Below are 11,926 nucleotides of genomic sequence, written 5' to 3'. Positions count from 1 at the left end.
CAACTTTTCCACATGGAGACACTCTAATTAATGAGTAGGGCTTTAGCCATTAAACCATTGTTGGGACTTGGAAGTGAAACATGCGGAAGCCATAACTGATCGAATCAATGACTTTAGGAGTTTGATTAGCTACTTTGATACCATTCGTTAGGTCCAATATGGACAATACATGTTAGTTTGTAAAGAATTACTACATTGCTTGTGGAATGTAAATAAAAACTTTATAAGCATATTTTGATGTGTTTCATTGTAGGTCATACTTATTAATCAAATTTATAATAACTATCACTACTACGAAATAAGAACTATTAATTCTTGCAATTCAATTCCAATCACTTTAAGTAAATATAGATTTTAAGCTTTCTTGAAATGGGTGTTGACAACATGTTTGTTCATGATTTGGTAAAATTAGTTTTCATCTTATTTTCTTCTTTGATTCAACTTAAACTGCATTTTTTGATATTACTTGTAAAAACTTTAAAATACTTGTACAAATGCATTAGAGCATTGTAAATATAATAATTTATTATAATAGCTTTAGACATGTACATTTCGTATTATTAATTCTATACTATGCATTTTAATTCCAATAAAAGAAGTTCAAATAATTTTTTCTAAACAAAATGACTCATACAAATACATCCACACAACATTTACAATTTCGAATAAATCATGACAAATTACTTCAACCAGTTTGCCAATTACACATTACACAAAAGCGAATTACAAATTTTGCTTTTTTCAAGGGTTAATATTGTTTCAATTTTCAAACCGATGAATAATACAGAATGTTCACTTTGGCCCCTTATAGTATTATTAATGTAAAATATATACATTAATCTTCATTTGAAAATATTAATAGAAATAAAGATCAAATTTGTAAATATATTTTCCACTATGGAAAATACAAGTATGAACTTGCGCATCACATTATCACCTTAACACTTAAACTCCTGTATATTACAAACCACCATTAGTTGAGTTAGTATAAACTAAAAAATCGTAGCTAAAATGTCCAAAAGCTCCTTGTGTTTTCTACATATTTACAAAATTAACATTTACCTCGAAGAGATTTCTCATAGTTGTGAAGCTGTGACATAAATCCAGAGTTTGGAGAAGCCACACTTCGTTTACTTTTCACAAGTTGTAAAGCTTCAGATACACTCATACCATGTTTTTTCATCAGATATGCCACAACAATAGTAACACTAGTTCAAAAAAAAAATATTGGTCACTAAATTATTATCATGAAAATGTTTTACAAAGTCAACTCATCTAATTTGTAGTTTCTTAAGCAGATGTGAAATGTTTATTAAAAAGAATACATAAGTAAATAAAAAAAACATATAACGTGACAATTGACATTAACATTTAAAGAAATGAAAATATTAGGCATGTAGGTATGAAAATATCATACAATCACAAGGAATTTAATACTAAAATGAAATATTATTGAACGTTTTAGTTATAAAATAATAAAGATTTAAAATATATATACAATAAGAGGAGTACAACGAAATATTATTGAATGAAGAGGGTCAAATACTCAAAAAAAAAAAAAAAAAAAAAAAAAAGAGGCAATTATAACATTCTGTGTCGATAGAAATTGCTAAAAATATAAAAGAAAGAAAAGAAAAGAGATAAAATTACATAAATAGTCTGTGTGTTTTATAAAAAGTCATAAGTTATGTTTCTTTTTTACGAGGAAGGTCCCTGTGGTTTCAAATTCTTGCGTGATTGGTCTCTAACCCGTATAAAATGACTGTTATACCCTTTATTTATTTTATCATTTTTTTTTTTGTTTAAATACAATTTATAGTAAGATTAAATATTAACCCTGCTTTGCAGGTGATAAAACCTGTCAACATACGAATGTTTAGGGACCAAACCTGCCAATATATGAAAGTCTTGTGGCCAAAGTCTGAAACCCAAAAAGTCTAGGAACCAAACCTGCCAATATATTAATGTCTAGGGACCAAACCTATCAATATACGAACGTCTTTGTGGTCAAATTCTGAAACCCAAAAAGTCGAGGGACCAAATCTGCCAATATATGAAAATCTTGTGCCCAAAGTATGAAACATACGTAAGTGTTGTGGGTGATGGTGGAGAGAAACGGGTGGGTGTGGTGGGGTCCTTTGTAATTTAATATTATTATAAATTGTAATTAACAAAATAAAAGATAAAATAAATAAAAGGTATAACAGTCATTTTATATATAAAGCACAGGGACCATTTATGTAATTTTGACAAAAAATATTTGCCTTGCAATGGTAATTACACTAATGAGCAATCACATTTTAATAAATAAATTAATTCTACCATATTGAATGTTTATCACATATATTGGCAGATGAATAATTAAAAAAAAAAAAAAAAATTAGAATGTTAAAAATCACCTTCTGGATCTTCCCACAAAGCAATGTACTAATACGCCACCTGTTCTTTTAGCTTCTTCAATGAAACTAAAACACTCATCGAAGAACTGTGCAATATTTACATGTTCTCTATCTGGAACTAAATCAAGAAGAAAATATTTACACCGTTACTAAATTGAACTAAATCAAAAAGACTAAATCAAGAAGGGCATTTATGTCTTTTGCACATACAAGATATCGAGAGTGAGTTCCTATCATACCATCAACAATTTTGTAGGTGAAATCATTAGGGAATGTAGGAGGTAGTGAATTGGCAACAGTTAAAATGTGTGTAACATTCGAGCTTTTCAAAAGGCTCTTGTTATTAGCAGCTCCAATAGAACCCAAATAGAGACCCTAAATTTTAAAAGAAAAAAAAAAAAAAAAGTCGAAGATTAGTAGAATAGATCTAATTTCACTACAGATGTCATTTCTTTTTTACTTAATGGGACACAACTTAATCTATTAAGCTATATATGAGTGTTTCTCTTTTACTTAATGCAGAAAGCACAATTTTTTACTGATAAAAGTCAGGGAAATTAGACATTAAGACTTAATGTTATCTTATAGCACTTAATGGAGAAAAAGAAGCAAATTATTTACCTCTTCAATAAGAGCTGGAACATTATCATCTTTAACATACTTAGTGGCATACATTACTCTAAGAAGTGCAGCAATGCGCTCCTTGTAGAGGTTATCAAATTGATCCATTGCATACATGAGTAATCTCCTTCTAGCTTTCTAACAATTAATCAGAGAATTCAGAATGGGTGTTTCCAAAACTAAACAATTGTTTGGATACGTGAGCTCTTGATAATCCTTGAAATAGATTCAATCACTATTGCCACAAGAAACCATACCCACGAAAGAAAAACCAAAAATGAGAAAAATTAGGGCTAAAACGAGGCATCGAGACTTGAGATTCAATAAAACGCAGAATCGTTATCGATATGTGAAAACCGTTTCAAATCGAAGGTTTTAACAGGAAATTGGGGAATTAAACGGAGAAGATTAGTGAAGAAAATAGTCAGATAACTCAAAATTTATAAATTTATAAATACGACACCCATGTGGTTCACATCTAGGGTGGATAAGAAAAGTATATATAACCATTTAATTATTGTCAAATCAATAACAATGTAGAAAGAATAAACGTTCTGATATACTTACGAGTTGATGAAGATCAGCAGCAGTTCGTCATGCGTGAATGCTCAGGAAAGCGTTTGTATTTGATTATATGAAATACGAGAATGAAGTATATTCGAAGTCGAATGGAAAATATGTTTTTTTGGGGCGAGGGCCCATAAGTGCCAAAAATTACACTGTTTTTTGGGTTTGGAGATGGAGCAAGATTTATGTTATTTGGTTTTCGCGGGAGGCCCATACCCAATACTCACGGAGCAATGTTTTTATATTTAATCGATTAATTTAAACTAGTGAATAAGCATCTCGTGAATCACGAGTATATATATATATATATATATATATATATATATATATATATATATATATATATATATATATATATATATATAATCGATTAATTTAAACTAGTGAGTAAGCATCTCGTGAATCACGAGTATATATATATATATATATATATATATATATATATATATATATATATATATATATATATATATATATATATATATATATATATATATATATATATAGGGAAGGTTATTTGGAAAACAAAAAAACCTAAAAAAACCCTAAAAATGCATAAAAAATACCTAGACATTACAATACTTTTTTTTGAATTTTTTTATCAAAAAATCGCAGCCTTTTTGACAATTTCGTTGAAAAAAAAAATAAAAAATCAATTTTTTTTTATGTAAAAAAAAAATTTCAAAAAAATTTCAGCGATTTTATGTTAAAAGCTATGATTTTTTGATAAAAAAATTCAAAAAAAAAGTTTTGTGATCTCTAAGTATTTTTTTTATGCATTTTTATGATTTTTAGAGTTTTTTTAGGGTTTTTTTTGTTTTCCATAGAACCTAAACCTATATATATATATATATATATATATATATATATATATATATATATATATATATATATATATATATATATATATATATTGTATTTTTTCCGCTATTTCCTCAGATGCTAAACACATTCAATTCTAACTATCTCTAATATTATTAAAAGAGAATCTTTAATTCTTGAATGAAGCAATCAGGGCCGTTGATTGTATTTCAATCCTTTGTTTTTCACCCTTAGATCAAATTGCTGACATCATCTTTCCAAAATAGAATTCAAACACAATTACATTTAATTATAGAATTTTTAATAATTATAGAATATTTAAATTCAGCAATTATGTTATCAATTAAAGCATATCATTCTATTTATATACCAGATATCAATTTCTCTAATTAATATTGTTCCTAATTTAACTTCCTTATTTATAGCTTTTGGCTTCAAAATTTAAATCCGTTTAGTCTTTTTTTTTTTTTTTGAAAAAACTCATTAAATAAGCATATCAATAATTCGGTTATTAACATATAAAATCTAATCTAATCTCATTAAATCAGCAAACTATTTGAGAGTTAAAATTAAAATCAATATTATTCATAATTTATCTCACAACATATCCCACAAAAAATTAATCAGTTTGAGATATTTGTTTGAATTTTAAATCTCATTAAATAAGCAAGCCAATTAATTTGAAATTTTGAATCAATATAACAAATATCTTAATTTTTTTTTTCTAAATGAATAGCCAAAAATCTCCAAGATAATATCTTAGGATCCCAATTTTTTTGGAAGATGATGATTTTTTTACTTTTCAAAATTTGGTGTCAAATTTTACTTTATAATGTCATTTTATATTGTATATTTATTTATTTATTTGGTTTTTATAGAAGCAAACAAATAAATGTAACACTCTGGGATAGGTATGCACAACAGTTTGTTAACTATTTGGAAAATAACAAACAAACTCCTATGGTAGTTGTTATTCAATACAGAAAAATATCTTATTGTAGAGGTTTGTTCATTACTCTGATTCACAACTTACACTTTAAAAAAAAATCAAAATATTATTCTTCATTTTACTATAAATGAATATACATTTATGCAAACTTCATTATGCATCGTTTCAGAACGGTTCTCCGTCACAAATTACTTCACCACGACTAGGATCTTTATCAATGATCCTATTTTAAAGCAACACAAATAACATCTTCTTTATTGTTAAGATTTCTTGCCAAAGCCAGTCCAGAAAGCACATATGCTAATTGTAGCAACGCTTTGTCCTCCATCCTCTACTCTGCAAATGACGATTTCCTTCATAAGTTTGATTTTCATGTTATTGCCGATCTCCAACAAGTAGATGAGGTTTATATACTTAACTTCCATTTATGAAATATACATTATGCTAAATAGTTTTTGGATTATTTTTACCCTCATATTTCATTTTACTTTTTTTTTATTATACAATCTAAACATATATCAATATTTATCATAAAAAAATATTGATTGTTGTCAGTACGATTAAGCATGTGTGTACTCTATAGTTCTTTCATGTCACAACAATAGGGCAGAAATAGGTGTTAGTGACCATTAAAGATGAAAATGTAAGATATAATTTAAGAATATTATATAAAGTGTAAATTGTAGATTTGTGATATTTATTTCTATGAAAAATATGTTGTTTGATTGGTAGGTTACATATCTGAGTCCCTTTTTTTGTAATTTAATTTTGACAAGTTTGATATAAATTTGATAATTGAAGCATGTATGAAAGATATGTGCTAATGATTTTGAATTTATAATGCCCTCCAGAAACCAACCGTAGCCTCACGGACCGCTCCCTCATATCTCAGTAGGTCTTAGCATTTCCCCAAATTCAGCTACAAGAAGTCATGGATGCACTTCTTGAATCAATCCACTAAACTGAATTTCATTTGTTAGTTGGATGTGGTGACCAAAATGCAAAATTTGTGAAAGTTCATTATAATTTATTAGTGTTAACCTTTGGCAAATTATGAAACTAATATTATTTTTTGTTCATAACATGTTTTTTCTGTAATAATTTCTTTAAGCGAAAGATATGTATATGTGAATGGGTGTAGCCTGAATAATCATATTTTAATTTTTATAAGGAAAAAATATTTTAAAAATTGAGCAAATTACATGTCTGAATTTGATGTTTATGGTTATGGCAATGCACTTTAATTGTAATGTTTATCGAATTTCCTTGCAGAATGTATGGCTGTTGGTACATATAACAACTTATTGTTGTTTTTGGTTTTATAGGGCCAATATGAAAAGAGCCATGCGAGCCTCCATGGAGGTTGGTACACCGAATAGAGTCAATTCATAAAGCTACTATACAACATGTTTTAATCAATGAGTCACATCATGTCGTGATAAAACAAAGATCATGTGGATCATTTATGTTAAAAATTACTGTATTAAAAAACCAAATTGCTCTAATATTAATATTTAATATTTCTATTTAACAAGTCTGGTTCAAAACTCTAAAAATGAATCTAACTAACATTTTTTATTAAAATTTCACCTAAGACAATGCCACCTATTAATGTGATATGTATTTAATTATGTTCCACGCGTTTAACGCGGGTCATAATCTAGTTACGTATTCTATACTTAAACGGATAATAAAGGACATGCCATAAATGGCATTAAACACAAACCACCTCCAATCTATTCGAATTTCTCCATTGCTATGGCATGCAACTCATGAATGAAGTTAGTTGGTAGTGTTTGGTATACGATAATACAAAAAAAGTGAAATGGAAAGGATCATAGAGATGGAACGGAATTTTTTTATTAGACATAGGAATGGAATGAAGCATTCTCAAGTGAATGTGATTCCTTATTAGGAATGGCAACGGGGCGGGTTCGGAGCGGGGCATGGTTTCCCAAACCCGCCCCGATATCTTTCGGGTATCTTATCGGGGCGCCCCATTGGGTTTCGAGTTTTTCCGTCGGGTTTCGGGTACCTTATCGGGTTTACAACAATTCATAACGAAATCTTTATTTCGTTTTAGGGTACCCCGAGGTCTTATAAAAAATACATGTTCTAGCCTCCCTTTTAAATTAAAAATATGATGAATCACTTTAATAAAATAAACTGGACGTTATATTAACAATTATTTGATTTAAGTTTAATGTAATACGTCAAAACATAAAAAATGATCATTCACACCAGATTGTTAATAACTAAAAAGATTGTCCACAGTAAATATTTTATCTTTGAATGCGTGCAATTAACATGAAAATGATTTGAACATATATATATATATATATATATATATATATATATATATATATATATATATATACTCGGGGTGGGTCGGGTCGGGGCGATGATAACCCACTCCCTGCCCCGAACCCGACAAAAAACCCGATAACGATCCGTTATCTGACCCGAAATGATCGGGTTTCGGGTTTCCCCGTCGGATTCGGACTTTTTTGCCATCCCTATTCCTTATCAAGTTTGGTGACCTTATATTGCTTAATCCATCGTTTTTGCAAATTAATTTGGGCAAATCTATTACACATGCGAAGATACTCTTTACTACACTGGAATCCCTTAAGACAAAAATTCAATCCATTCCTAATTCTCTCTAAACGCTAGATTAAAAAAGAAACATGTAACTTCACAAGTAACAAAAGGAATAGATATACACCTTTCCATGGTTACTTTTATTTGCTTCCCATTCATTTGTAAACAGGAATCATCTATAACCTTGATGGCCCTTTAAATAATCCTGGAGCAATCATACTTCAACAAATAAGGAAGTTGTATGTTCATAACCTTAACTTGACACATAATATTGTATGAGGAAAACTGAGAGCACATGATTTGGAACAAAAGAAGATTAAATTGACAAAAGTACAAAAAAATTGCCATGTGGTCGATGGTTTATCACAGACACAATCCAATAGTTTTATTTTTTTTTTCCTTTTCCAGTCCTAAGACGATTTTCAATTTCCATATAAGTCCTTGGGCTCTATTAAAATCCATAATAATGACCATAATTTCCCCTTTATTTTCCTAGTAATCCAAAATATAGTGGTTTTTTTTTTTTTTTTTTTTTTTTTTTTTTTTTTTTTTAATTAGTGGCTCAAAAAAGGGTTAATTACGTGCACTATAACTTTTTTTTCCTTTCTAAAAAAGCTTTTATATGGCTTGAGGAATTCACAGTTGAGTGGTTGAATGGATTGATCATGTTTTATTAATGGTTCTGAGAGATTATTGAATGCAGTTGATGATGTTTTCATCTGTTAATTTGTTGTCATCCAAATTGGTGACATAGAAGACTATAGATGATGATGATGGTGGGATATCAAGTCCATCAAGCTAATTACATCATTTTGTTTGTAAATAAAACGTAATATAGTAGTAAAAAAGAGATCAATCTAATTGAACAAATGAAATAAAACTAACTAATTACAATTAAATTAGGAGGGTTGTGAATTGTTTGTAAACTAAAAGACTTCAATAACCAAAAAGCTTGCAATTAAGCAAGAGGATGAGATACTCAAATATTGGAGAAAATTGGTCAACCAAGGCAATTCAACACAATGAACATTTATTTATCTATCATTAGGATTCAATGTTTATGTAATGCCCGCAGATTCGGGCTAGTCAATTTAGAGACAATAAGCGTTAAAAGTGACTTTATGATAGAAGATTATTCAGGATAAATAATCTTAACCTAGTTATAATATATGTCACAAGGATTCTGTATATATAAAGAACATTGAAATCCGACTTAAAACGAAGAAGTTATGACCCGTCGAAGTTTTGCGACAAAACCGGTACGGCGCCGTAACGTAAAAAGTGAATTCTTGATAAATTACTTTTTAGCCTTACAGATCTAAACGAAAGTCGTACTATACGTTAAACCAAGAACGTACATAAAAAGAATGTCTGAATCTAACTTTGTTTGAGGAAGTTATGATTTTTCTAAGGTTTAGCGTAGCGGTACACAGCCCAGAAATTGAATTTTAGATCGATCGATTTTTAGCCAATACAACCTAAATGACAATTGAAGAAATCATTAATAGGAGCTCAACGATACAAAGACAGTCGAAAACGGACATCGGATGACAAAGTTATGAATTTTTAACGGACTTTATCTGTCTAAACCTGTTAAAATATAACTTTAAAAATAAATTCAAAATTAGCCGATGGAGTCTACACAAAAGTTATAGATCCTGCCGATACCTACATTTCTATATAAAGAACGTCAAAAACAAAGCTCGTATGCGAAAGTTACCGATTTTAGAAGATAATTAGTTTTTGGAGTAATTCGCGAGTGACAAGTGGCGCAATCTGAGCCACTGCTTCTTCCCTATGCCTTGCCACCAGATGGTGACACCTGGCACCTCAACATGACGTATTTGGGCTTAGAACACGCCGTGTTGGTCAGTTCCCAGCCAATAAATAGAGGCGCAAATAACCCCATTTCTTCACACCTTTCTAACTATTCTCTCCCAAATCCCCCCAAAGCCTCAAGGCTTTTCTCTAGCTCTTGTTAGGAGTTAGTAGCGAGTCTCGAAGCGCTAGTAGGCTTCGAGAAGAAGATCTTTTGGCTCATAAGTTCTGCCCGAGCAGAGCCCGGTTCCTCGTTAAACCCCCTTGTAAGTGACTTATGCTTACCCTACTTCAACTATAACTTATGTTTAAGTTCATTATTGTTATTATGAACCTATAAACAAGATTTATCAATGATTCAAAGTCGTTATACTAATTGAACTACTTACAAGAGAGGTGTCTAAAATGGTCACGTTGGGCTTAGTTGTCGGATTTCAGAAAAGCTATACGTCGAAATGGTCCTGCCTCCCAACTGTCCTGCCTGGCTGATCCTTACTTGATAGATCAAGAAAGTAGACCTTGAGTTAATGATGAATCTAGACTAATAATTAATCGCAATAAATATTAGACTTAAATCTAGTAATAATGATACTAGGTTACGTCAAAGGAAAAGAAAATTGTTAGAAGCGAAGCGCTGCCCAAATTTCGAGGCATCACTTTACAAGTGAGTGCATAGTTACTTTCATCTTACACATAGATATGAAGTATTTAATATTAATACATGATATACATGCTTATTATTTGTGTCCTGATATCTATGCTAGACGAATGATTATACATGTTTTACTTGATTTAAACTGTATATGTATTTTTATACCTATAAATATATTGGGTAAAGATGGGTACATGAGTGATGATAGAAAGGTGATGATAACTAGGGGATGATAGATATGTGATGATGAATAGGTGATGTGAGATAAGAGATGATTATAAGGTGCCATAACCTTGACCTGCGATGTTGCGATGTAGTCATCTACCAGAGTATACATGGCGACCACTGACTAATCTAAACAAGCCATGTGGAAACATCGGCAGGCTCATAACCTGTAGGTGATGAATTACGAGTTCAGGCGATAAGGTAACTACGTATTCATGCGATGATACTCTAATCCTTACTGGACACGTATTGGGGGAGTAATCCCCAAATCAGTACTGTCTATGCGATGTAGACAATGATCGTTAGGAAAAGTCCTTAGGAACAAAAATATAAGGAAATGTGATGTAAGGCGATGAGAGTTAAATACGATGTAGGAGATGACCCTTAGGGTAAATCATTAGGGAAGAATAAATAAAGATAATGGGGATGGGTAATCAGGTTAATTGTTTGACATGAAGTATGTGAAGAAAAAAAATTAACTATATTATTGTGGGTTAAAACCCCTATGTACTTATGAGGTTTCCCAACCTGACCAACTCAGTTTATTTGTATGACAGGTATTGATGCGAAGATATATTACACTGAGAGATTAAAGGAGATGTAAATCATTAGTGTATATGAATGTAAGGTCTGTTTATGCTTATGTTTCTATATTGACGATGACATCCCAATGTTATAATATAAATAAAATACATTTCTTCGAAAATGTTTTGATAATATCATTATCATGTTTTCTGGGAACAAATTCCGCAATATTATTCTTCAAAAAGGATACTCAAATTTTAAAATAAGCATAAATAAAATTTTTAAAAATGAACGTGAATTTGGGGATGTCACAGTGTACGCTTATCATTCAACCCAAATTGGTTAAAGAAATTATGAAGCATGATATGCCAAAATTTCTCAAAATTAGTATGGAGGTTGGTAAAGCCGATAACACACCTTTTGAATCATAATCAATAGCCTAATTGAAGCAATTGAACTCAATAGAATTAATTAGCCTTAAGAATGAATGAATTCCCAATCTTTGGACGATGTCAATGCTTACACATCCATAAAGGAGTCATGATCCATAAGCTAGAGATGATTACTACGATCATAAAGCCCTTTTCTAAGCAAGTTCAATGATTTATTGCTAAATCAAAGAAATAAACCAACAATTGCTCATTCAAGTACCAAGCTAATGATAAAAGTATTAAAAAAGCATAAGAATTATAAAATAGAATCAATAACATACGATAAATAATAATCAAACATGAATCCTTCAAAAAT

General features: G+C 30.1%; 1 protein-coding gene across 2 annotated transcripts; it reads right to left on the bottom strand.

Annotated features, from left to right (window-relative positions):
* Positions 1-659: 659 nt before the first annotated feature.
* Positions 660-3,744, bottom strand: LOC145110912 (dual specificity protein phosphatase 1-like). Of its 2 annotated transcripts, none has more exons than XM_079047228.1 (6): positions 3,588-3,744; positions 3,021-3,255; positions 2,639-2,774; positions 2,400-2,517; positions 1,063-1,208; positions 660-953 (listed from the first exon to the last, which is right to left on the bottom strand). In XM_079047228.1, the coding sequence occupies exons 2-6, from the start codon at positions 3,135-3,137 to the stop codon at positions 946-948; spliced, it is 525 nt and encodes a 174-aa protein (XP_078903354.1). In that variant the 5' UTR covers positions 3,138-3,255; positions 3,588-3,744; the 3' UTR covers positions 660-945. The 2 variants fall into 2 exon arrangements, with proteins under 2 accessions (XP_078903354.1, XP_078903353.1); XM_079047227.1 differs by having other exon boundaries at positions 3,021-3,158.
* Between the last annotated feature and the right edge of the window lie 8,182 nt (positions 3,745-11,926).

The sequence above is a fragment of the Lactuca virosa genome, chromosome 5 (assembly GCF_052849685.1).
Source record: "Lactuca virosa cultivar CGN04683 chromosome 5, Lactuca_virosa_CGN04683_v6, whole genome shotgun sequence".
Lineage (NCBI taxonomy): Eukaryota > Viridiplantae > Streptophyta > Magnoliopsida > Asterales > Asteraceae > Lactuca > Lactuca virosa.
The sequence above is the reverse complement of the archived record's forward strand: the minus strand, read 5'-3'. Positions and strand labels throughout refer to the sequence as shown.

Coding starts and splice junctions, on each gene's coding strand:
- LOC145110912 (XM_079047228.1), bottom strand. CDS start 3,137: ATGTATGCAATGGATCAATTTGATAACCTCTACAAGGAGCGCATTGCT. Junction 2,518..2,638: donor CACCTACAAAATTGTTGATG/GTATGATAGGAA, acceptor TTCTTGATTTAG/TTCCAGATAGAGAACATGTA. Junction 1,209..2,399: donor TTTGTGGGAAGATCCAGAAG/GTGATTTTTAAC, acceptor TTTTTGAACTAG/TGTTACTATTGTTGTGGCAT.